The following is a 27,876-nucleotide window of genomic DNA, read 5'->3' as shown; positions in this document are numbered from 1 at the left end:
CAGCAATATCTAACCAACGAAAATCATTATTTGCGGAAAAATCCGCGCGACATTACGACGATTTTACAAAATGTAGAATGAGAAAATAAATAACGTTGTTTGACTGCAGTATACAGTGTCATCGGTCATTTTTTTATTACAGGGGAAATGTCATTTCCGAAATAGGCTGTGCTGTACTCTTATATCAACTAGTCTATTTTTGCCTTGCAAATTTCGCATTTACAATCCAAAATGACTGGAGCATATAAGAGAGATTGAGAGAGTGAGAGAGCGAGGAAGCAGAAGACAAAAATTGGCGAACATTCATTTTAAAGCTATATAATATGCTTGCTGCGACAAATTTATTAGTTGCAGCCATTAGGCAATGTTTTTGAAAAATATGACCCAATGAATTTGATTCAATTTCATACCTCATAAATATTGATCAAAACGATTTCATATCACCTCAATTAAAGTTCATAAATTTTTCGCATAAATTTTATTACTTTATGCTCAATTTCGGCCAGCAATTGAAGAGCAAAAAAAGGACAGTAAAAAAATTGAAATCATGACCATTACCATATTTGGTCATTTCACCAATGGTGGTGTTTTTCACCATAAACCATTACAACTTTTTTGGTCATCATCAGTTTCGGTAAAATGAATACACAAATCGCTGGCAATGTGTGCCATTATTAAATTGGATTGAATATTTGAGTAGTTACATTTCTCATAAAAATAGAATTTCTATTTTTGCTTAAATTCAACCACACAATTGTTACGGAAGTTAGTTAGTTTTTCCATATTCTTTTTTTGTGATACACAAGTTTTCAACACAGCAAAAGAATTGATTTTTCGCGTTGAATTTTGTACGTGTTGAAATAAATGGATCTATGGCTATACGTGCATAGAATGCGGGGAGCCGGCAAATGTAGACAACGAAGACGATGATGGGCAAAAACAACAACAACTATGGAAACGGTCGCGATGGAAAACTGAAGATAAAACTGAAATTTAAAAAATAAACTGCTGCACACATGCAGCATATACCATTGCAATTGTCTTTCATGTATCGACTCAGCTGTTAAGTTGAGAGTCGCGCGACTTGACATTGCTTGTATTTGTGGCAATGCACAGTTCTGTCATTTCTATATTCATTTTATGCGATACATGTGCTATGCTTATAGCCAATGCAACATTCAAATTGCACGGACACGTCTGCGTACTTTTGACTAGTTAGAGTAGGGCAGCATACAAATACGGTTAATATGTTTACAGGGGAAATCGTAAATTTCATACATACACATGAACACATACACACACAGAGAGATAAAGAGTATGAAAATCGTCTATGTCAAAAAAATGTTGGTACAAAAAGAGGCCGGAATATGAGACATGAGACGAGCTTTATCAAATCACTTGAAATTTGAAGATTCATCATTAGATGGTTTAAAAAAGATAATGATTTAGTATGACAAATTGAATATGTCTCTTTTTCACATAGTAAAAATGATAAATTGAACAAATTTGCTGCACAATGTATCAAATAAAATTGAAGAAAAACGTTTTCCAGTGTATGTGTGAAATATTTTCAGCATGAATAGTGTGTGAGTCAGTTGAGCCCTGAGTATATATGTGCTTTTGACAAAACTTAAAATATCCCTACTTCTAGTTGCCAGTTTAATGATTTTGTGCATTGCGCATTGTCAATAAATGTTCAACTTTCGCATTTCAGCAGTTTTTTTATATGCTCAATCAGAAATGTAGGACTTTGGACACTATTGGAAGAAGCAATTCACTTGACTTGGCTCTCTGGTGTCTTTAAGGCCGGTCATATTGTGTGTTAAACTCCGTCAAACAAGAACAAGACAAAATCTTACTACAAAGAAAGAAAAAATTTACTTCAGAGAAATTTTACTCGAAACTAAAAGAAGAAAAAATACTGTCAACTGATTCGTTCCATTATACACCAAGCTCCAATTACGGATTTTTTTTCCATTTTACATTTACACAACAACAAAATAAACGAAAAACGTCTTAATACGACACGACATCCAAAAAAAAAATTACAAAGCTGAAAAATCGATAAAATAACATTTTGCCTGAAAACTGCATATTTCTTTTCCGTTGAGAATCGAACAAGTTTTTATTATTTTTTTCTGAACTAAGTTAGTTGCTAAAGTTGACGTTTTTCTCTTGTAAAGAATATATTTATTTCGAAGAAGAAAAAAAACGAAAGAGAAAGAAAACGATTCATGAACGGAAATCTGAAGAAAATTTGGGAGAGAAATCGATGAAATTTCAACGTTGAAAAGTGATTGAAACAAGAAAGAAAAAAAGAAATAGAATAAAGATAGAAGGTGGTCGATTATATTTTTGTGCGTGTGAAAAAGTCGAGTGTGCTTCATTTTTCCTAGCAGATCAATTCTAGAGTATATTGCGGTCCCTGTGTGACAGTTGTAGCGTTTGCGCATCGTACCAGTGTGGAACTTTTTAGTATTGTTGGGAACGAGAAAGGAAAGAAGCAAAAAAAAATAGAGAAAGAAAATTACATAAAACCATAAATAAATAAAACAGAACACACTCGTTTTGATGGTGTGTGTATGATCTAACCAAGTCAACGGGTGCGGCCAAATCATCGTCAACGAAAGAATACATATATTCCAAGTGAGACGTTCGATTTCGTTTTCCATTTACCATTTTCAGAACTGAATAGAACTCACGCAAGTTTCCTCCAGTCAGTCCAAAAACCGAAGACGAACGTTCAACATACCACATTCGCTGTGCCATTTGCACAGGAAAAGGAACAAAAAAAAAAGAAAGAGAAAATAACGCATTCGTTTTCCATTAAGCAAGAACCAGTCTTTTTATCTATATTTTCTCGCTCAACATTCATTAGACACATTCCGGAAAGTTTTCAGTGTGCTGTTTAAGTGTAGTAGAACGCGAAATTTATTCCGACGGAAGTGAAGAGTTTTTTTTTTCCAGTTCGCATTGGAAAAATAACGTTCGCGTTTCTTTTTTGGCGTGTGATCGAATTTAATTAGGAAAGGAAAAGGAAGAGAGAATTTTTGCTGAGTGCTCGAAGTAACCGAATACGGCATTAGCATGGCATCAGAAGAAAAACCGAGTCAGGAAACGCCCGATCAAGTGATTGAGGAATTTTCGAATAGACATGATATTCCAGCCACTTATGAGCCGCCTAGTCCATTGACCGGTTGCTATTTGCTCATCATATTAGGCGAACCACATTCGCACGAACATAAGGATATCATATTGCAACGCCTATTAAAAGGTAATTTGCACCATTAAATTTATAATGACATCATTTTTTGTTGTTATCGAAAATATAACAAATTAACCTTTATAAAGAAATACGTCAATCATTTTCTGTCATAACCTTACCCACATAAGTTATCATCTCTATGAAAATATGCATTTGAAACATATACATAAGCCACGATTTTGTACATAAAATTTCTTTTTACAGCGATAGTTGAGAAATTTCACGAAATGTCTTATTATTTGACGATATGTCAGTAATGATGGGCATGATGGTATTCAATTTAATGATGTCGTCATTTACCATAAAAAGCCGATACTTTTTCTATTATCGGCGACGCGTTTTTCTTCAACGCACGAGCATATTCGAGCATAGGGTACAATGTATCGGTTTTTCTTTTGCTAAAATAAAACCCTCAACAATATGGCCGACTTGAATGCTTTTCTTCGATTTTTTTTTATTCGTCGCCAGTGTTGCGTTCAATGGCTCGCTATCCATGACAATTACATACTAATTGTCAGCCAACTATTGATTTTCACCACACCAAATTCATTCAGTGCTACGCATACCAAACTATTTGTTTCATACGATATGTAGTATATATTGACGATCTCGTATATGCCACTGGTGATGGAATGTGTGTGTGTGTGTGTGGGGTTTTCCATCAGATGAACCCTTCAAAATGTTCGTCATGGAAAATATGTTCGACCGATTTGTTTTTCCAAAAGTAATTTTATGAATAAGGTCGTCATTTATATATCGAAACTTTAAATCAAAATTCATATGATTAAAGGATATTTTTAGAAACAATTCAAGGTAGTCATCATCTGACATGAAAATCATATATTTCTTTTGAATTAATGTCCGTCTGGGACAACATTAAAAAATCTTTTCTGTTGCATTTCAACAACAATGGCATTCAAATGTATCTCAATTTTTATGAAATGAATACCCAAGCGAGTTGAATATGCATCGCATTAAATTTTCATGAGAGTTCGGAGGTATGCTTGAGATGCTTTTAGCTGCAAAGTTAATATTATCCAATTGAGAAATCGATAACTGATTTTCACATTTTCACACGAGATAGGGATATTCATTTTCTATCTCGCATGTGTTGTGATGATTTTATGAATTTTTAAATGATTCGAAATGAAATCATCTACACGCGTGTCTATTAAACGATACGATGGAAATGTATTTCTGTCTTCAGAAACGCGCTTGCGGATAGAGATATATTCCATAATAACCTTTATGTGTGTGATGTATCGGTCATAATGTTTTAATGGATTGTAATCTAAGTGTAGACGTTTCGGCGGCTTCATTTTGTGTATTTTCTTGCTCTGGCTTAGTTCAGCACAACGAGCTTAAAGCTCAGGCAATAAAACGGCGATGTCACAATTTATTTATTAGCGGTCTGCATACTTTTTTATGTGTACTTTTTTCTCGCCATCGTCGTTTTACGTTCGACATTGCACACGTACGGATACCGTACATATATTTTTTTATGTTCCGTAAATTGTCTAAATCATGGTGAGCAAGCAGGAAGAGAAGAGAATGAAATTGAAATCTCAAATAAAAGAGTTCAGCGCGCATATATATGTACATAGTTGGGGGAAGTGGCTTGTTTTGGCAAGTAAAATTCGTTGCATGCAAAATGTGAACATTTTGTTGCAATATGAGTGCGATTTGGACGTGGTACAATTAAGAATAAAAAACGAATAACGACATATATTCGTACCATTGGCAAAGATTCAACGATTTTTCCTGGATTTTCCATAGTCGGGACATAATGTAGCCTGTTTAATCCGAAAACAATGCTCCACATATATTTTATTACATCTTTAGCACTTCGTGTTTCGCAAGGAAACAAAAGAATTTTCATTCCATTCGAACATATTTGGTATGTGTGTGTGTTTATTTGTTCAGGATCGGCGACCGACTGAATTAACATCATTATTATGCAAATGTTTAAATAACGCTATCAAAACATGCAATCTTGCGGTTCTGCATTTTTCATATGTCCCACCGCACAAATACACTATTTTGATTGCAGATAGAATGAACAGAAATGAAAAAGGGAGAAAAATGCATTGGAAACGAAGCCGGAAAAAAAAGGCTTCATTTATTTTTGGCCTGCAGGCACACAATTTATATAAAAAGTGAAATTGTTTCACGATACACATTCTTAAATATATGGTGGTGTATGGAATGCACTCAATTTATGATGGTACAGGCAAAGACCATTGACTTTAGCAGAGTTGTGTATAGCATCAAATCAAATAAATAGTCAAACACAGCACCATTACAACGATGAATGCGATCTAATTAGAAAAATATCATGACGAAAAAAGGCACACGAAGCGATACACTGCACACGGAAAATGTGCACCATGGAAGTGGTTGTATGCATACAATAAGCAAATATCGTTGCCTGCATTTCGATTAGCCTTACTCAATATTGAAAACTTCAGCTTTTTGCCGACGGCCTTGTACGTAATCTACATTTACAAGAACCGTAAAACATTGCTGGCATCCGTATGTTCGTTTGAATTGCGGATAAATACTTGCTAATATATGCATCTGTAGTCCTTCATTTCTCCTCACTTCGAAATCTAATTGAAATATTGCGCTTTAATGGTGAATAATTGTTGCATCAACTTAATAATGCACCGATCGATAATTTGCACATTTTGATTTCGGCAGCTTGATAGCGTCAGATTGCATTTTCGATTTGAGGATTACGTGGAAAATTCGATCGTCACATGTAAAATAACATGACATTTTAGCGCAATATGCAATATTCGAATTTCCTTTCAATTTAACAATTTTGCTCACGGGCGACATAAGAAGATGCACATCAACTTGAAGTGAACAGCCATAAAGAGAGTGCAAGCAAAAAAAAATTGAAAAAAGTTTGCAGTAAATTGAATTGAGCGAGAAAATCAATTGCACTTAATTTTAATCGATAAACCTGAACATACGTGATTAAGCATGTCAAACAGAGCATAACCATGAAAATTGTGACACGAAACGAATTAAATCGAATCGTCACTCCTCAATGCAAAAACTAATTAAAGATTTATTTTTTCACAGCTCATTTGTCTACCGAATATATTGTTACTTTTTCATTACCTTCTATGACTTTCGTGCACGCTTAACTTGTGTGCAATATATTGGCCAATCGGTCTAGTAATTCTGTCAGTTTCTTCTATTGTCGCTTTTTATCAATTCATTGTTCCATTTTTTCTATTGTTACACAGCAAATGGATTAATTATCACACACAAAAATTGTATATGTCCAACTATTGTACTACTGACGCATAGAAACCATCTAACTGAAATTATGCACTCATTGAATACAATGACATTAGTTTAATAGGAAAATTTATTTGAACAAGAAAATAAAGTGGAAGTTATCTTCATTTTTGTGGTGATCGTGTGTGTGTGTGTGTGTTTTTGTTCTCATCAGCACCATAAATACATGTGTTTGCAAGCACCACAAATTTATACTGAGTTTGATGTGTAAAAAGTAATCTTAGCCATTGAAAGTGTTCTCAAATGAATATCGTTCAAAGTTTCTTTTTTCTCTTCATTCTTTCTCACAATTGAATCGAGGTTAAAGGAGTCTTAAACTTTTGTTCGCAAGAATTTTATGAATAAGAAGAATTATTGAAAATCTTTGAAATGATATGTAAATGAAGTTGTAAAATTCAATTTGCCAACCATGGGATATTAACTGACATCTAGATTCTATGATAACATTGCGTCATTTGATTCGTTCCACTTTCTTTACTTTCGTTTCATTCTCTACATCGATCGAACAAATGCTTTGGATGTGCGAGCACTTTTTGTGGATAAGAAGTTCTCTCTTATTAAGAACAATATTCATTCGAGTTACATAATATGGTATTTCTGGATGTTAGTTTGCTCTCTATCCGTTCTTCATGAACAACAGTTTGAATGTGTTCATACTGAAAGTATAAAATCAATAGTTATTATATCGCAGCTTAATTCTATCGTACTGATAACATCGACTCATTCCGCCCCGATACCGCTTCTCGATTGCATATACAAAATCGTTATAATTACTAATTATAGACAGAAAGCGATTAAATAATAATTTTAATTATATGTAGTATAAATCGAATGTCATGCATCGATTAAAACTGAAGTCATAAAGTGATTAAACCTAAGAGAAACACGACCACCGTGCATATTTCTGTTTGCCAAAGTGATGTTGATGATAATCGAAGTGAAGAGCTCATTCGGTTTTATTAATAGCCACACATCGTTTGCAGAAGTGTAGACACTTAAGACCGCGATTGTTTCTAATACCGAATTTTTTCGCCAAGCAAATCAAAACTTACGATTTTCTTTCTTCGACCAAAATGACCTTCCTTCAAGAACATACACGCTCTCATTCCAGCTCTTTCGTTTCTCAACCCCCTCTCTCTCTCATTCACTCTACAAACATAAATATATAACAATTAACACAACGAAAGGCAAAATATAGTGGATTTCCTGTAAGTTTTGCGCGAATTATTATTATGCAAAAGGAAAATATGTGTGCTGGAATCAATTCAAGTGCTTGTGGCATTTAATTTATTGCTTACAGTCAGGCTACAACCATTTTTCCCTGTGCGCTTATATAAGTTTAATTACCCGTACACTTTAATCTGTAGCTTAAAAAAACATAAAATTTATCGACTGGTTTTCCCTTCATAGACTGTGTGAATGGAAAAAAAGAGGCACGAAATGTAAATTCTAGGGCATTTATGAGCAGTGCGTTTGATTTCGCATTTCCAATACATTCCAATGTCATGTAAATGAAGAGGATAAATTTTCAACTGTTTTGTTATTTTCGTACACAAAAAAAGAAAAATAGTGGAACAAATGAAAGCCCTAAAGATGGGGTGAAAAAAAGAGAAATTTTTACAGCACAAGAACTAAATACAGTACATCTAAAGTACATAGCTGCTGTGATCAATTTCATTGAGAATGAAACTGTACTTTTTCCTGCCCTGTGTGTACTGTATACAACTAAATATATATATGTGCTGGATATATGGTGTCATGTTTGCGCATTGTATATGCCGTTTTTGAATCGTGTTGACTGTTATATTTATATCGCAGAGAATATAGCGAATCGCTTTTTATGAGCGAATCACATTCATTATTTTATCATGAATTGCTTTAGCTACAGCATTATTATTATATTCTCTCTTTTTTTTATATATTCACAATCATTGTACTTACATTTTGTGTCGAATGCAATATTATTTGTCGTCGTATTTATAGAAACATATGGGGCGTTTGGCACAAAATTATTTTCTATTTAATGAACACTATTGACTACATGTAAATATGCATAAGTGTGTTATTTATTTGCAGTATTAAAATGCTGTGTTCGATTGACGTTCGTTTCTATGTAATACATAGACACAAACAAACGGTGCGCTTTGACCAAATACGATAAATATAAATGGTTTGGTGTCTATTTGTTAAACGAGTTGAAAATTTAATGTAGAAAATAATTGATTTGCGTCAAGAAACGAAATTCCAAAGTCGTATCGATCGAGCGTGCAGCATATAAAATGAACTATGTTCTACGTTTGCCACGTATCCGAAGGCTTATCATTGACAATCGCTTGAAATTTAAGTTATTATTTTTGTACATGCTTTTGGCCAGAAGAGATGCAATGAGAAAGAGCACGGTATACGATCGCACCAACAAATGAATGTCTGCAGGTTATAAATCATTTTACGAGGTGGTCTCATGACAAATATAAAGGACATTCGTAGAAAGTCGAAAATTTGTATGAGTGTTTGGGTTTTTTTCCTGTTCGAAGTAAATTGAGTTGAAGTGGTATTTACGAGCGACGGAACAAACGTTCGGTCGGCTGAATCGAACAACGAAAAACATCTAGCCCATTTTAGGTGTGACCGGCACGAACCATGTTGAAATATATTTTGTAGTTCGACGTGGATGTGTATTTTTTCGCTTTTGTTCGTTACCTAGTTCTTTTCTAATATTTCTTTTTTCTACTTTTTTCGGTTGATTTTTGGGTACTCTATTGTGAAATACCCACGTCATGCGCACGAAAAATCGATATCCTGCGTCAAAGTACACACAAAAAATTCATTTTCATTCGGTAAACAGATTTTAATTTACTATTTTGTGTGTATGTGTGTGTGTCTGGCAAACATGCATATTTACGACCTAGTAAATGAAATGTAACATCAACACTGTCTTGAAATGTGTTTTTAATGACACATTGTCCGAAAATTCATTTGCTGTGCGGATAACAACATCTTTCTCACAGTCATTCGAATAAAAACTGCATTAATTTTCAATAATTTTCGCATTTACGTGACGGTGATGCAACCGATGGTTAAGCTGATGACATGAAAAATGAAATAGCGATGCGAAGTCGTGCGATTGCAAAATAATTTTTACTTAAACATTGAAAATATATTCAAAATTTTCTCTGGTTTTTTTTTTTTTTGTTTGTTTTGACTTGGGCTGCGATTTATGTTCATGTTCGTCTTCATTTGTAGGTTTGTTATCGTGGAACGTGCTGGAATGCCATGTTGATTTGGAAGAGGAGCTGAACAGTTTAACGAATCATGCTCCTGAAGGTGAAGCCACTCGCCATGGTAATTATTAATCAATTTCTTTTCATTCGCTTGAATAATGTAACTGCGGCTGCTGTTGTTGTTGTTGTAAACACTCTTCAGCAGTGCAATATACATTATGTGTAAAGACGATTTATATTCAGCTCATGTGAAAAAATTCTTTTTATCATTGTTGTGATAAACGATTTTTGGCATCATTCTTTTCTAAAAAAAAAAAAATTACAGGCGAGCGTTTGATTCAATTTGCTAGCGAAAATTTGGTAACGGAAATATTGATTCATCCCCAATACAATACGTTGATTCAGTGCATGCGAAATTTATTGAGTAGTTTTACAAGGCATAGACATATTATACATTCCGGTTACACATTCTCTGGAAATGGTTCATGGATTTTGCAAGTATGTTTGAGTCAATTGAATAATTTATATGGCCATTTTTCCTCAACGGATCGTTCAATATGTATGAGATTGTTGAATGGTTTGTGTTCTCTGTCTTTACATTTCTTAGGATGCAACATTTTCGGTATCCGATTTTGTCGAGGCTATACAAGACTATGAGGTGCAACGCGTTATGCGAGCATATCCAGATACCATATCGATGGAAATACATTGTGCTGCATCTGGACATTGGAATAAATTGCCCGATAAATCGTATGCGAAACTCTGTAAAATTCGCATCAATTCAGTTGACATTCTTGACTCGGGAAGTGAACGACTTAATGCATTTATCAGTGAGTATTATTTAGAAGCTTTTGTATATTATGCATACAATATTTATGTGCTTAACAAATGAACCATTTTCCATTCATTTTGCTTTAGATTATTTGTCACCATTGATTATGCCAGCCAATTTGCATGATTTGATGGAGAGCTCCGATGTTGTAGGCAATATTCGATTCAGCCATCCAACACTGTACGTCTTCCCGGGCGGACAGGGAGATGCTGCGCTATTCGGTATCAATGGATTTAACATGTTGGGTAAGTTGTGAGAAATGAAACCTTCAACCATGACAGAAACAAATAATAAAATATTTAACCAAAAAAAAAAAAAAAAATCCAATTTCAGTTGATGGTGGTTTCAATCGTAAATCATGTTTCTGGGACTTTACACGTCATTTGGATCGTTTGGATGCTGTGCTCATGACACGCATCAACAATGCAAATATTCAAGGCATTAGTTCGATAATTGAACGCAAGGCAATGTCAAATGTTTATCCACAAATTGGATATTTCTTTACAAACATTCCTGAATCGAAACCAGAACCAAATTTGGAGAGTGATAAAGATAGTGATCCATTGTTGGTGAATTTATTCGAACGCGGTCAATCGATTACATCAAATTTAAAATCAATTAATATAAAACCACAGCCATGCTACAAAGATATTGAACCAATCAATTTATACCATAAAGTGGGACACGGTACATTGGATATGTTTGTGATAAGTCCATCGAAAGAGTCAAAAGAGGTGAAAGAATTTCTACACAAATGGAATGCACGTGATCAAAATTTATTTGCCACCAAACAATCGAAAGAGTTTCAATTTCCATTGCAAAATCTTGTGTCAATTTGTGCGATGCTCGTATGGCAGCCGGCCAATCCGGAAGAGACGATCACACGTATTCTGTTTCCGGGTAGTACACCCGACTATAAAATTATGGAAGGTTTGGATAAAATGAAACATTTGGAATTTGTCAAGCATCCGGTTTGCACAGCAAATCAAATCGAAGCCAGTTTTTCATCAACAATTTTATCGAAAAAACAACTTAAATCCGCCCTCGCCGACAAATCAACTCACGAGCCAATCCTTCCGTCCAAAGTTACAAAAACCATTGTTGCACAACAAGAGAAGGATAATAAAATGGTGACTGAGACAAAGCAAGTAATTAAAACAACGGAAAAAGAGACGAGCGCCGTTAATGGTAACGTTGAAACAAAAGCGGATATTGAAAAAGATGTTAAAGTTAGCAAACCAATTGAAAAAGAAGGTGAAAAAGATAATAAAATTGCATCTGAAACGAAACCCATTGTTAAATCACGCATCGATTCACGACCACCCAAGTCGATCGAGAAAAAATTGAAAAAAGATTCATCGACGGAGAAAAGGTCCAGCCCAATCACAACACCAAAGAAAGAACCAAAACAACTTAAAGAAAAAGAGCTTAAACCAAAGGCAATTGGTCGTGTGGCCAAAATGAGTCCAGGCAGTACACCAGCCAAAAGTACCAAAGAAGCAAATAATCGCAAAGTTTTTGAATCGAGACAAAAGACGACTGTGAAAACGTTGAAAAAAGATGTGGCTCAAACAACCGAAAAGAAAGAGGTGAAAGTTGAACGGAAAGCTATTTCACGACGACCCAAACCAGCTGCTGGTAGTCCAATGAAAACGGTTAAAAAAGTAACCAAAGATACGGCCGTTCGAAGACCGAAAACCGAAAAGGGTACCACTTCTGATTCAAGTGTGGTTTCAACACCAAGCGCTGATGATGCAAAATCGAAGAAAACCACCGAACAAGAGAAACAAATTTTACTCGATGATTTGATTGAAGAACAAGAAGCTGTGCGTGAAATTGAAGCAGTGTTGCAACGATCCGAAAAACGAACCAAAGATATTGACGATGAACATCGAGCCATTATTGATAAACAAGATAGCACTACTGAAGTCGACGAGGATGAAGAATATATTATTATTGAAAAAGAAGAACCGTACACAGAAGATTCGGTTAATGAACAAGAAAGTGCCGATTTAACTGGCAAAGAAGAGGTTAAACACCAACGCGATTCACAAGAATCGGAGAAAAAACGTAAACCAAGCATGGAAACAACTGAAGAAGAAGAACCACAACAAGCCATTGAAAAATCGACCGAACAAGAGAAAGAAACTGTTGAAAGTGCTCCAGATGCAGAAGAAGTGACTGATGTTAAAGAAGGTACTTTTTATTATTATTATTTTTGAAATTTAAAAAGAACGAAATTTGTATCACATATTTTTCATACTTGATTTTACAGAAGAAAAAGAGGAAACGGTTCCAACTGCGCATAAAATGAATGGCACTGTTCCAAAAGGCAAAGCTGATGTTGAAGAAGTGAAATCACACGAAGGTTCTCCAATATCCGATGAAAAAGAACCAAGCGATGAGAAAAAATCCGACGATAAAGAAGAATTGGGCGCAGATAAAGGAGGCGATACAAAAGAGGGTGACATTGTTAACGTTCCCGAAAGTCAAGCAACGGCCGAATCGGGTGCAACAACAGCACCCACTTTGCCCGAAGATGAGCACATCACAATGGATGAAATCAAAGAAGATGTTGTAATTGAAGAAAAATACACCAAAGAAGAGACAAAAGAAACTCAAGTGGTTGTTACAGCCACAACTGATGAGCCCGTTGAACGTGTACAACCAAAACCAATGCAATTCGATGCACAACAGCCACATTTGCGCGAATTAAATATTAAAACACCAGATGAAGTGGCCGATTTGCCAGTGCATGAAGAAGCTGATATTGCTGATGAAACAATGACTGGCAGCCGCAAGGCTTCATTGCGTAAAGCAGACGAACCTATTAAACATGAACAGCCAATTAAGACTAAAATTGAGAGTAAAGAAATTGAAGAAAAAGAAAAAGACGACACAAAAGAAATAGAGGAACAGCCAGAAAAAGTTGAAAAAATTTCTACGAAAGAAGAAAAAATCGAATCAAAAGCTGTTGCGATTGAAAAGAAAAGTCCTTCACCGACCAGTGTCGATTCAAAAGTTACGTCACCAGTCGAAAAAGTCGAATATAAAGTGGAAGATTTGGGAAAACAATTTGAAAGTACATTGAAAGATGTAACCGGAAAAGTGGATTTGACTGAAGAATCAAGTGAATTGAAAGGAAAAAGTCCAACAGATGAAGGTAAACCAGATGATATTGAGCCAGCAAAAGAGAAAGTTTCAGCAAAGGATGAAACTGTTGAAACTAAGAGTGTGTCTCCAGATATTAAACAAGAGGAAATCAAAACTGAAATTATTAACGAAAAAGTTGAAGAAGTAAAGAGTGATTCACCGGAAAAGCTTGAATTAGATCGAAAAGATAGTGTTTCCGTTGACCCAATTGCAGAGAAAGTTGCTTCGAAAAGTCCATCGCCCGATTTGAAAGAAGAAACAAAAGAAATACCAATCGAAATTAAACGAGAAAGCTTAATCGCTGATGCTGAGATCAAAACTGAAATTGCTAAAATTATTGAGCAAAAACCAGAAGAAAAGTCCAAAAGTCCATCGCCAACAAAAGACGAAAAAATTGATAGTGAAATTAAAGTGTCTGTATCGGCTGAAGATGTTAAGGAAAAAGAAGCAATCAAAGTTGAAACTGATGTTGCTTCATTCAAAGTTGGAGATGAGGTAAAAATTGCTTCGCCAACGAAAATTGAAGAGAAACTCAGTGCTTCACCAATTCAAGACACAACCCATACCAAAGATGAAAAAGTTGCTTCAAAGAGCCCATCACCCGATCTTAAAGAACAAACAAGTGTATCGCCTGTTCCGGATAAAGTTAGCGAAAGTCTTGACAGTAAAAGAGCAAGTTTAATCGACGAAACTGAAATCAAGGCCGATACTGTGAAACCAAGTGCACCCGAAGTTGAGAAAGAAGTAGAAAAATCCGGGAGTTCATCGCCAATAAAAGACGAAAAAATAAGTGAATCACGTAAACAAAGTGTTGCAGAAAAAGTTTCAATTGAAGGAATCGAGCACGAGAGTGCATCACCATCACCGCCACCAACGAAGGAAGAGGTCGCTTCTCCAATACGAAAGGAAAGTGTTAGCTCTGTTGCTGAAGAACCAATTAAATCAGCCACACCATCCGATTTAGATTTAAAATCAACTCAATACAAAGAAGTATATGATTACAGTCATCCATTTGATGCTCAATGTACACAAGAATTACGCGAAACACACATCACAACCGTTGAATCGCCCATTATTGAAAAGAGTAAGATAATCGATTTGCAAGTCATTGACAAAACTATTGCTGAAATTGCGGAAGTTGAATCACTGAATGATATTAAAGAAGAAGACGAAGAAGATCGCATTTCACCACCACAGTCATCACCAAAACCAAGTGTACCGCTTGAGATTCAAGTCGAACCGCCACGATCAGTTTCGCCACGTGAACAAGAAGTATTGAAAATTGTCGCAAACGTGGCCGAAGTTTTGAAATCAGAAAGAGATATCACCGACATTATACCCGATTTTAATGAAGATGAATTGGAGAAACATATTATGCAACGTGCAAGCACACCAGAAGTGTTCTCGTCTTCACTTCAAGATGCACGATTTGCAGTGGAAATTGATAATGATCGCAAGGAATATGATTTGTCAGCATCTTTATCGGAAACAAAAACGTCAACCACCTCAATTGATGAGAAAGAACAACATGAAATTGCTGAGAAACATCAAACAGGATTCCAAAAAGACACTGACGACGAAGACATTCATCGCAAAGAATCATTCATGAGTGAAGCTTTGGATGATTCGAGACGTGAATCGGCCATTAGTACATTCAGCGAAAAAGATTTTACCAAAGACGAAAGTACTTTGGATAAATTCTCACGTTCGAATTCATCATTAGATTTAAAACACGATGAATTGGATGTGAAATCCACTGAAATCGAAACACATTCGGAGGTGACTCAAGTTGAAAAAGTTACCGATTCACGCAAAGAATCAATTGTAAGCGACAGACCAGCTTCAAAATCACCACAAAATGATGATGACAAAAAGGATGACGAGAAAAATGTCGAAATCGAAAAGTCATTAAGTGAACGCAAAGAAAGCTTAACACTGAAAATTGATGACGATAATGCAACGGTTCAACGAATGTTGGTAACCGCAAGCAGTGAAGATGGCGGCGAAGAGATTGAAATTTGTGCTGAAGGTACCATCAAATTCAGTCCATCAGCAACAACGCCGGAAGTAATTTCTGGCATGGCTACTCCCGATGTCGGCCATGATGAGTTGGAAAAAAAATCGGAAGCGGTTAAGGAAACCATTGAATCTACGTTGGAAGTTGACGATTTGGTGCGACGTGAATCAACAAGCCGACAAAGTGATCGGCCCGATTCGGTAATGAGTCATTTCAGTGACACAACTGAACCAGAACTCAAAGAAACATGCAGTTCACCGGAAAAACAAGTTCAAGAAAAATTATCAAGTTCATCGGGAAAATCGACTGGTTCGCCATCAGCGCCCAGCAGCAGTCATGGATCCGTTGAAATTGAAGGTATCAAATCACCAACCGATCAAAAGGATGATTCTGTCGTGGCAAAAGTTGATCTAGACAAAAAAGTTGAGGAGAAAGCAGAGAAAGAAGAAAAAGATACTGTAAAAGCCGAATCACGAGCCGAATCAACGGCAAGTGACGTAAAAGCCGATGCTGAAAAATCATCAACTCCGGCAGTTGAAAGTGCATTGAATACCGAATCTCCAGAAAAAAGTGAACAAAAATCTCCGACGCCATCTGCAAAAGACGAACCAGTGCCAACTGATAAATCACGTTCACAATCAATTGTGAGTGAAAAGGTTGATATTTCAGGAAAAGCAACGCCAGCCAATGTTAGCCGACCTGAATCAGCGACAAGTGATAAAAAAGATGTTTCGCAAACAACAAAATTACCAAGCCCACCTCCTCAGAGCGATGAAAAAGATAGCTTGGATAAAACAGATGATGTGAGCGCTAAAGATGAACCCAAATCTCCTGTACCATCAGAGAAAGAAGAATTGGCAATCACAGCAAAAGATGAATCACGAAGCCAATCCGTTGCAAGTGCTATTAGTGAGGATAAAGTTGAAATTACCGAAACACAAAAATCGCGAACACAGTCTATTGTGAGTGAAAAGGTTGATATTTCAGGAAAAGCGACTCCAGCCGCTCTGAGCCGACCTGAATCAGCCGCCAGTGACAAAAAAGATGATGAACCAATTGCAAAATCTCCGAGTCCATCAGTGGAGAGCGCCAAAAAAGATTCATTCGAAAAAGAAGAACCTACAGCAACTAAAGTGGAATCACGAAGCCAGTCAATTACGAGTGTGGCCAGTGTAGACAAGGCTGATGACAAAAAATCCGTAACAAGTGTATCACCGAGCCCATCAGAGATCGTGAAAAAAGACTCTTTGGAAAAAGCAGATGACGTCAAATTTGCGCCAAGCGCACCGTCTCGGCCAGAGTCAGCCGCAAGTGATATTAGTTTGAAAGATGGACAAAAATCTCCGGCTCCTCCATCCAAAGAAGAACCACAAGCAACTAAAGTGGAATCACGAAGCCAATCCGTTGCAAGTGCTATTAGTGAGGATAAAGTTGAAATTACCGAAACTCAAAAATCACGAACACAGTCTATTGTGAGTGAAAAGGTTGATATTTCCGGAAAAGCGACTCCAGCTGATGTGAGCCGACCTGAATCAGCCGCCAGTGACACAAAAGACAATGATTCAATTGGAAAATCTCAGAGTCCATCAGTGGAGAGCGCCAAAAAAGATTCATTTGAAAAAGATGAACCACCAGCAACTAAAGTGGAATCACGAAGCCAATCAAATACGAGCGTGGCCAGTGTAGACAAGGCTGATGACAAGAAATCCGTAACAAGTGTATCACCGAGCCCATCAGAGATCGTGAAAAAAGACTCTTTGGAAAAAGCAGACGACGTCAAATTTACGCCAAGCGCGCCATCTCGGCCAGAGTCAGCCGCAAGTGATATTAGTTTGAAAGATGGACAAAAATCTCCTGCTCCTCCATTCAAAGAAGAACCACAAGCAACTAAAGTGGAATCACGAAGCCAATCCGTTGCAAGTGCTGTCAGTGAGGATGAAGTTGAAATTACCGAAACTCAAAAATCACGAACACAGTCTATTGTGAGTGAAAAGGTTGATATTTCAGGAAAAGCGACTCCAGCTGCTTTGAGCCGACCTGAATCAGCCGCCAGTGACAAAAAAGATGACGGGCCAATTGCAAAATCTCCCAGTCCATCAGTGGAGAGCGACAAAAAAGATTCATTTGAAAAAGAAGAACCAGCAGCAACTAAAGTTGAATCACGAAGTCAATCAATTACGAGCGTGGCCAGTGAAGACAAGGCTGATGACAAGAAATCCGTAACAAGTGTATCACCGAGCCCATCAGAGATCGTGAAAAAAGACTCTTTGGAAAAAGCAGATGACGTCAAATTTGCTCCAAACGCGCCATTACGGCCGGCATCAGCCGCAAGTGATATTAGTTTGAAAGATGAACAAAAGTCGCCTGCTCCTCCATCCAAAGAGGAATCGACAGTAAATAAAGTAGAATCACGAAGTCAGTCGATTGTGAGTGTCGTAAGTGAAGAAAAAGTTGAGATTGATGATGCACAAAAGTCACGTTCACAATCAATTGTGAGTAAAAGACCAGATGTGTCTAGAATGGCAACACCGGCTGATTTGAGTCGACCCGAATCAATTGTAAGTGATAAATTATCAAAATCACCGGCTCCATCAATCGAGTCACACGATGACAAAAAGGATGATGCTAAATCACCAACTCCATCAATTCAAAGTGAAAAGAAAGACTCTGTGACTAAAGATGATGATAAACAATCCACCACTGACTCTCGTCCAGTATCAAGCGCAAGCCAAACCAGTGCAAAAGACGAACAATTATCAAAATCACCAGCTCCATCAGTTCAAAGTGAAAAGAAAGACTCTGTGACCAAAGATGATGATAAAAAATCAATAACTGACTCTCGCCCAGCATCAAGCGTAAGCCAAACCAATACTAAAGACGAACAAATATCGAAATCACCAGCTCCATCAATCCAAAGTGAAAACAAGGACTCTTTAACTAAAGATGACGATAAAAAATCAACCACTGACTCTCGTCCAGTATCAAGCGCAAGCCAAGCTAGCGCAAAAGACGAACAATTATCAAAATCACCAGCTCCATCAATCCAAAGTGACAAGAAAGATTTTCTGACTAAAGATGATGATAAAAAATCAACAAGTGAGTCTCGTCCAGCATCAAGTGCAAGCCAAGCTAGTACAAAAGATGAATCGAAATTGGAATCTGTGACAGTTAAAGAGGAAAAAATTGAAAAGTCCGTAATAATCGAATCACAAAGCACCACAATTGAAAGTGATATTGAAGAGTCAAAGGAAGTGAAAAAATCACCTTCACCACCGCAAATTGAAGAAAAACTTTCAACACGACCAGAGTCTGCTGCAAGTTCAAAAGATGGACACAAATCTCCGACATCACCAACCAAAGAAGAGCCAAAAGTCGAGTCACGAAGTCAGTCGATTGTAAGCATCGTGAGCGAAAAAGATGAAAAAGTTAGCGAAAAATCGGAAGAACAAGTTTCAGACGATACACAAAAATCACGTTCGCAATCAATCGTAAGTGAGAAAGCAGATATTTCAGGAAAATCGTCACCCGTATCTGTAAGTCGACCGGAATCTGCTGCGAGCCATGTTAGCGAAAAAGAAAGCGAAACTGAACTTAAAGAAGAACAGATTGAAGAGGAAAGTACCTCATCTAAAATTGATTCACGTAGTGGTTCGATTGCAAGCGCGATCGATGTCACAAAAGAAGCCGAAAAATCGCCCATTTCACCAGTCAAAGACGTAAAAATTGAGACCACCATTACCACTGCTAAATCCGGAATTCAAACCGATTCAATCGCAATCGTTGACCAAAAACAATTGACAAAACTACCATCATCTTCAGAAACGCAGAAAGACACATCACGACCTGAATCAAGAGTAAGCGATGGCAAAAATGAACACACATCACCGACACCATCCACAAAATCAGATGAAAAAGCCACAGATGAATTAATTGAAAACACACAAAAATCACGCTCACAATCGATAGTAAGTGAAAAAGTTGTGAGCCGACCTGAATCAGCCGCCAGTAACAAAAAAGACGATGAACCTATTGCAAAATCTCCCAGTCCATCAGTGGGAAGCGACAAAAAAGATTTATTCGAAAAAGATGAACCACCAGCAACTAAAGTGGAATCACGAAGCCAATCCGTTGCAAGTGCTATTAGTGAGGATAAAGTTGAAATTACAGAAACACACAAATCGCGAACACAGTCTATTGTGAGTGAAAAGGTTGATATTTCCGGAAAAGCGACTCCAGCTGCTGTGAGCCGACCTGAATCAGCCGCCAGTGACAAAAAAGATGATGAACCAATTGCAAAATCTCCGAGTCCATCAGTGGAGAGCACCAAAAAAGATTCATTCGAAAAAGAAGAACCACCAGCAACTAAAGTGGAATCACGAAGCCAATCAATTACGAGCGTGGCCAGTGTAGACAAGGCTGATGACAAGAAATCCGTAACAAGTGTATCACCGAGCCGATCATCAGAGATCGTGAAAAAAGACTCTTTGGAAAAAGCAGACGACGTCAAATTTGCGCCAAGCGTGCCATCTCGGCCAGAGTCAGCCGCAAGTGATATTAGTTTGAAAGATGGACAAAAATCTCCGGCTCCTCCATCCAAAGAAGAACCAGTAGCAACTAAAGTGGAATCACGAAGCCAATCCGTTGCAAGTGCTATTAGTGAGGATAAAGTTGAAATTACCGAAACTCAAAAATCGCGAACACAGTCTATTGTGAGTGAAAAGGTTGATATTTCCGGAAAAGCGACTCCAGCTGCTGTGAGCCGACCAGAATCAGCCGCCAGTGACAAAAAAGACAATGAACCAATTTCAAAATCTCCCAGTCCATCAGCGGAGAGCGACAAAAAAGATTTATATGAAAAAGATGGTCAAAAGTCGCCAGTTCAATCAACAAAACCAGAAGAAATTACAACGAAATCCGAATCTCGAAGTCAATCCGTTGCAAGTATCGTCAGTGAAGGTAAAGACGATAAGAAATCCGTAACAAGTGTATCACCAAGCCCATCAGAGAGCGTGAAAAAAGACTCTTTGGAAAAAGCAGATGACGTCAAATTTGCGCCAAGCGCACCATCACGGCCGGAATCAGCCGCAAGTGATATTAGTTTGAAAGATGAACAAAAGTCGCCTGCTCCTCCATCCAAAGAGGAATCGACAGTAAATAAAGTAGAATCACGAAGTCAGTCGATTGTGAGTGTCGTAAGTGAAGAAAAAGTTGAGATTGATGATGCACAAAAGTCACGTTCACAATCAATTTTGAGTGAAAAATCAGATGCGTCTGGAAAGGCAACACCGGCTGATTTGAGTCGACCCGAATCAATTGTAAGTGATAAATTATCAAAATCACCGGCTCCATCAATTGAGTCACATGATGACAAAAAGGATGATGCTAAATCACCAACTCCGTCAATTCAAAGTGAAAAGAAAGACTCTGTGACTAAAGATGATGATCAAAAATCCACCACTGACTCTCGTCCAGTATCAAGCGCAAGCCAAACCAGTGCAAAAGACGAACAATTACCAAAATCACCAGCTCAAAGTGAAAAGAAAGACTCTGTGACCAAAGATGATGATAAAAAATCAATAACTGACTCTCGTCCAGTATCAAGCGTAAGCCAAACCAGTACTAAAGACGAACAATTATCAAAATCACCAGATCCATCAATTATAAGTGAAAACAAGGACTCTTTAACTAAAGATGACGATAAAAAATCAACTACTGACTCTCGTCCAGTATCAAGCGCAAAACAAGCTAGCGCAAAAGACGAACAATTATCAAAATCACCAACTCCATCAATTCAAAGCGAAAATAAGGACTCGTTGACCAAAGATGACGATAAAAAATCAACCACTGAGTCTCGTCCAGCATCAAGCGTAAGCCAAGCCAGTGCAAAAGATGAACAATTATCAAAATCGCCGGCTCCATCAGTCGAGTCACACGATGATAAAAAGGATGATGAAAAATCACCCACACCATCAGTTGAAAAATGCGGAATAAAATCGGAGACAAGTGCTTTTATTGAAGCAGAAAAAACAATTATATTAAAAGAAGAAACATTAATAAAAACCGTAACTGAAACACATACAAAAATAAGTGACGAAAGAATCGATTCAACAGCTTCGAGTAGCAAAACAACTGAAAAGTCAACAGATAAAAAGGATGGTAGTGATTCAGATACGATTGGTCTACAAATAACAGCTGGGAGTACTATTTGCGATTTTCATGATTCATCTGATAAAAAGAATATCGTCCAAGGAACCGTAGAAGATGATTTTATTGTTCACGAATTGCCAAAGAAAACCGACGTTTTGAGGGAATCACGTTCAAAATCGGTTGCATCGATATCCGTTTTTGGTATTGGAAAAGCACCTCAAAGTTTGGATTTAGACAAAATTATCGAAGTATCAAAAGATGATTCAAATCTGAGCGGTTCATCGCGTAAAACATCCGACATTAGTACGCTAATTGAAGACGTTAAAAGAATTGATGAAAAAATCACTAGCAAACCAAACGAAAAACTTGAATCTTCGGCCGTGATAGATGAGCAATTATCAAGTTTGGATCATAAATTAACTCAAAAAATCAGTACACATTCTTCACTGGAGAGCACAACATCCGACAAAGGTTCGATTGAAACCGTTTTCGATGGTGGTGCATTGAGCACAAAGGAACATTCATTCGATTTGTCGGCCACAACCAAAGAAGTAACATCATCCGCGCAAGTGATGAACAAAGAAATTTCAACGATTAAAATCGAATCGAAAGCATGCCGTGATTCAGACAATGAAAGTTTACCTATTAGTGACGATGAAGCCATTACATCAAGTCAAAAGTACTCGTACGAAGACTATCAATTTGAACGTTCCAATTCGGAATTGAGTAAAAAATCAGATTTGGATATTGACGATTCACAAAATGACATTCCACCACAATATGGTAGCCAAGAATACAAATCAGCTGTCACTGTATCATCCTCATATGCAATCGATCCGATGAGCGCATCATTTTATGGAGAATTACCAAGTGGAAGTGAAAAATCCGAACCAACGACAGTTACAACGGTTCGTACAGTAATCACAAAACAATATGATATTCATGGTGATAGTGAGCCAGTTACACACACACAAACGACACAAAAAACATTCACCAGCAAATCGAGTGATCATAAATTCCTCGATGAAGCCGATCTTGACTTCGAAAAAGCCTTAGAAGAGCATCGTCAAGTGCGCGGTGCTGATGTCATGTCATCCGTTACATCAAAATATGAATTTTCTCCATCAAAATTCCCGGCTACCGGTCAATTGACCGAATCTACTGCCGATTTTCCATTGACCGATGTGAAATCACCCAAAGATCAACCAAAAGACACAGAAGTGATAACAGTTACAACAGCTACAGCCACAACAACAATAACAGCAACAACAACAGTATCATCGGCAGAAGCGGCCAGTTCGGCTGCCGATGCATTGGCACGCCAATTGGAGGACGATTTGAAAAAAGCCGAAGAACGAGTCGCATCTTGGGGTAAACCATTAGGTCTTCCAGTATCGATGAACGATAATCCACCAACACCAAAGAGAGAACGGAAGATTGTATCGGCTAAAATTAAAATAAACAATGAGAAAAATAAGCGCGCCAATTCACCAAATAAAAGCAAAAAAATCACACCAATTTACATGGATCTTACATATGTACCGCATAATGGAAACTCATACTATTCGCATGTGGAATTTTTCAAACGTGTACGAGCTCGATACTATGTATTCTCGGGAACTGAACCCAGCCGAGATGCATACAATGCTCTGCTTGAAGCTAAACAAACATGGGAAGACAAAAATTTGGGTAAATTCCAGATAAAATTTGTAAAATTATTTGAATTTCTACTAAATGTCGTCCATTTTTTATTGCAGAAGTCACCATCATTCCCACATACGACACAGATGTGCTCGGCTATTGGGTAGCTGAAAATGAAGAGTTGCTCGCAAAATGCCACATCGATTTATCTCCGTCAGCATCTCGATGCACAATCAATTTACAAGATCATGAGACATCTTGTTCAGCTTATCGCTTGGAGTTCTAAGTTAAATCGATCGAATATCCATATATTGAAGTAAAATTCCTCAAATGGATACAGTAGAAGTAATAAAACAGCCTTTTTTTTTTTCTTTAAATCAGCCATCAGTTTGATTAACAACAACAAAATGCACAATCTATTTATGAAATTCAATTTGATATTCAATGCACCAGATATACAACAACAACAAAAACATTTTAACAATTTTCTCAATAGACAAAAGCGGTGCAACACGAAAACATAAATACATTTGCTTCACTGGAACACAAATTAATCAAAACACAAAAAATGAAATGTTATTCCCATATACAACAAGAAAAACCTATTCTTATATTATTGCATTACAAATCGTGCATTCCCATAAAGCGATTTATTTATGTCAAGTTATTGTTGTTTACAAAATGGTATCTCTCTCCTAGATAGCGACGTGAATTCTATAGAAGAAAAAAATTTCTAGATACGATTGTATCCATTAATGGATTTAAAAAAAAAAAAAAATCAAAAGAAGAGGATAAACATTGCCATGTGCAATAAATATGAAAGTGAAGAAGTTTATTCAAGTTTCAAGTACTTATGTTTCTGTTTAAAGCCCTCTTTAAGAAAAAAGAATCGAACGAGCTTTCACATAATAAATTATGTAATTGATGTACCTTAGACCAAATGAAATTAAAAAATTAAAAAAAAAACAACTGTTAAAAAAAATTCTATTTTCGCATCTAAAAACCAATTGGTTAGCTTTGATTATTGATTACATTAGAGATATATTTTTATGATTGGATTAAAAAGCAAATTGGTGCACCATTTAATGGTTTTTTTTGCAACGTTTACAAAATTGAAGTAAAAAAATTTATTTATAAAACAATTGAATTTTATGGAAAGAAATCTCCAGCAAATCAAAAAGAAAGTTCGATCTCATTGCAACAAACTAAGTGTTATGCTAAACAAAATTAAAAATGATTTCTTTTTCTCCCGCTCAGAAAATGAGATACATCCATTTTATTTTAATCAAAATGTACTACTAGATGGCCCAATTCTTATATCAACAAACAATACAATATTATTTATTTAGTGTTAGAATTTAACCAACCAAAAAAAAAACAACTAATTTTATTAACTAATATTATCTTATTACTATGTGCGAAAATAATGAAAATAATAAAGATTGCGTATATGTGTAATGCGTGACAGAGTAGAATGGTTCAGTTTCGAGAGATGTTTTCGATTGGTCACCCAAATGATTGAAGGTGCAACACAATGGTGAAAAACAATGGAATTTTGAACATTTTATAGATAAAAAATCGACTAACCCCAATTCGCCGCACTTGAAGCCACTAATAATAAAACACCTCATACCCTACTCAAACCATACGACGATCAATCGAACAGCCATTTAACCTAAAACTCACAAAAACTCACCCACACATACGAATATATTCAACCTATACCCCCTCAAACAAAATACAAAACACGAATATTCTACATTTAGGTAATTTTTAATTTTACGTATTAAGAGAAATGAGCACGAAAAAAACAGTTTCTAGTGAAAAAAAAACAACCAAATGAACCTAATATGCCCAAATAAAAAAAAAAAACATTGAAAAACGAACGAAAAAAATCGACGAAAAAGAAAATAAAATAAAATTCTTGTTTATGATTTCAAAAAGACTTTAAAAGTGGATATAAAGCTTACATACGTGTGAACTGAATTTAAGACATTTAGCAGAGTAAATAATGGCTTCCCCAAATGAATTAATAAAAAAATACGCCAAATATATCAAACTCAGACATAAAACAATTAGCGCCTATGTTAATTTTTTTCCTTCTCCGAATATTTCGCAGATAAACTTAAAAACAAAAACCGAACTAACAGGCAATAACAATATAAAGCCAATTTACATTGGAAAATTCCAATATGTTTTTTTGATCACATTTTTCTTTAGAATCTCAGAACAAAAAGATTTTCTCCCGCCAAGAACGGCGACAAGAGAATAGTTTTTTGTTTTTCATTTTTTGAAACCGTTATTAATTTCGATGAATGAAAATAGAAACAACTGCAGTGGATCGGTAGCCAAAACATCGATCCTTAATTAGAAAACAAACACATAAACACACGCCAGTATTTATCCATTTTAATTGCATTTCTATGTGACTACAAAATGTGATTGTGATAACGATTTAAAAAAATAATATCGAATGAAGGCTTAAACAATAATAGAATGACTTTATAAATGAGAAAAAAAAAGAATATTACAATAAAAAAAGTGAACAAAAACAATTAACTTTTAATAAATTGACCTCAACCGAATAAGTATGAGTTGATATAGAAAAAAAAAAAAACAATGAAAGACGTGAAACAATAAATGAACGTGTGCATGCTACAAGACATGGTTATAAACAAGAGAAAAAAAAAACTTTGCAGGACTTAAGACTTGTGATACAAAATAGGAAACAATTGCATTTAATTCCATATATTCAGTTTCACAGCTGCATTGCAAACGCCTTTTATTTCAGGCCTCTTTTCCTTCATCAAGGAACTAGGCGAGATCATTGTTGCTAATTTAATTTTTCAAAGAATATGTGTCTCACAACATATATCGATTTAATTGCCTTCGCCAGATTGATAGTTTGTTGTGAATTTTTTTTAGCTATTTATGTGCTTCGGTTACAAGCCAATTTGATAGGAAAAAAATACAAAAAAATGAAAAGTTTTAAAAGAACTGTTTTTATTGTTACGTTTGCAGCGATTTCGATTTTTTTCGTTTCAATTTAATGCAATTTCTTTGTTTTTTATCGAGGTAAATTTATATAGCAAAGCCAAACGAATGATGTGATTTTCAAACGGATGGACAACTTAAACTGAATAATATTATTTCATAGGATAGCAAATTGAGTGCGTATTTCAGCACTAAATAAAATCAACAAATTAATTTGTTAAATAAAACTTAAAGAAACAAAAATAAATAAATAATACGATCTGATGCAGAAATTGCACATTGACATTCGGCAACATAGTTTTTTATATTGCAAATTCATATGCAAACAAAAATAAAAATAAAAGTGTCTTGAAGCAGGGATTTTATTCAATCTTTATTTACGACGAGTGAAATTTATGCAAGTGATTTACGAGATTTTTCTGTTCTTTTTACTGAATATCACTGTATACGTACAAAATTGCGAGTGGTTTTTTTTTATTTGTCAAAGCAAAGGAAAAAATAAACGATTTAATAATCAGCAGAACAAAGAACAAAATATACTCAAACGATCCAAAAGATAAAATCCAATTGAACATTTTTTGCACAATGAAAACATAAATTTGATCAAAACAAAACCAAAAAAATCGTTTGCAGTTTGTTGCACCTTGAGAGCAAAAAAGAAAAACAATTTAATTAAAACTGGCGCTCGTCACAAACACAAAATGAAGTGAGACGAATTTGAAAGTGAATGAAAACAAAAAAAGAAGAATTTTGTGTGTTTATTATATTATCATATTTCGCTTATGGTGTGGACAAAAATTGGATAAATATTTATAGTAAAATAAATGGTATAATCAATGCTTCATTAATCGGCCATTCTTTGAGATCGACGGAGATTTTCAAATCGAAAAATAATCCAAAATCGATTGACGCTTTTATGTTTGATTGACCGATTGCTATTCCCTTAGTTGGTCCAAAAGAAATTTGCTTGATTAACACTTATTCTCATAAGACGCATTGCATTGACAACAAACAAAAAATATACTCAAAAAAAATAAAAATAAAAATTATATAAACAAATGTTATTGCATACAATTTAGTAGCATCCATATTATCTCTAGTCAATTTAATGTGAGAAATATCTACGATAAATATTTTATTCACACACTCTCACACATACACATACACACAAACACACTTGAGAACACCCACAAAATAAACAAACAAAAATTACAATAAACATAGCGAACTATTAACAGATTACAATTTATCACTTTCACCCCAACAAAAAAAATATTATATATCAACGATACTA

General features: G+C 35.9%; 1 protein-coding gene across 1 annotated transcript; it reads left to right on the top strand.

Annotated features, from left to right (window-relative positions):
* Positions 1-1,771: 1,771 nt before the first annotated feature.
* On the top strand, positions 1,772-26,213 carry LOC116342944 (microtubule-associated protein futsch). The gene is made up of 8 exons (XM_031770770.1): positions 1,772-3,274; positions 9,821-9,919; positions 10,124-10,296; positions 10,406-10,628; positions 10,717-10,875; positions 10,964-12,826; positions 12,906-23,636; positions 23,705-26,213. The coding sequence occupies exons 1-8, from the start codon at positions 3,088-3,090 to the stop codon at positions 23,872-23,874; spliced, it is 13,605 nt and encodes a 4,534-aa protein (XP_031626630.1). The 5' UTR covers positions 1,772-3,087; the 3' UTR covers positions 23,875-26,213.
* The last annotated feature ends 1,663 nt before the right edge of the window (positions 26,214-27,876 follow it).

The sequence above is a fragment of the Contarinia nasturtii genome, unplaced genomic scaffold (genome assembly GCF_009176525.2).
Source record: "Contarinia nasturtii isolate CC-2019 unplaced genomic scaffold, AAFC_CNas_1.1 Cnas_scaffold_928, whole genome shotgun sequence".
Taxonomy (NCBI): domain Eukaryota; kingdom Metazoa; phylum Arthropoda; class Insecta; order Diptera; family Cecidomyiidae; genus Contarinia; species Contarinia nasturtii.
Note: the sequence above shows the minus strand (reverse complement) of the source record. Positions and strands in the feature narration are given on the sequence as shown.

Excerpts from the sequence above, each read along its gene's own strand:
- LOC116342944 (XM_031770770.1), top strand. The coding sequence starts at position 3,088 with ATGGCATCAGAAGAAAAACCGAGTCAGGAAACGCCCGATCAAGTGATT. Across the intron at positions 9,920-10,123 it reads AGGTGAAGCCACTCGCCATG|GCGAGCGTTTGATTCAATTT; the intron begins GTAATTATTAAT and ends AAAAAATTACAG. Across the intron at positions 10,629-10,716 it reads ACGACTTAATGCATTTATCA|ATTATTTGTCACCATTGATT; the intron begins GTGAGTATTATT and ends ATTTTGCTTTAG.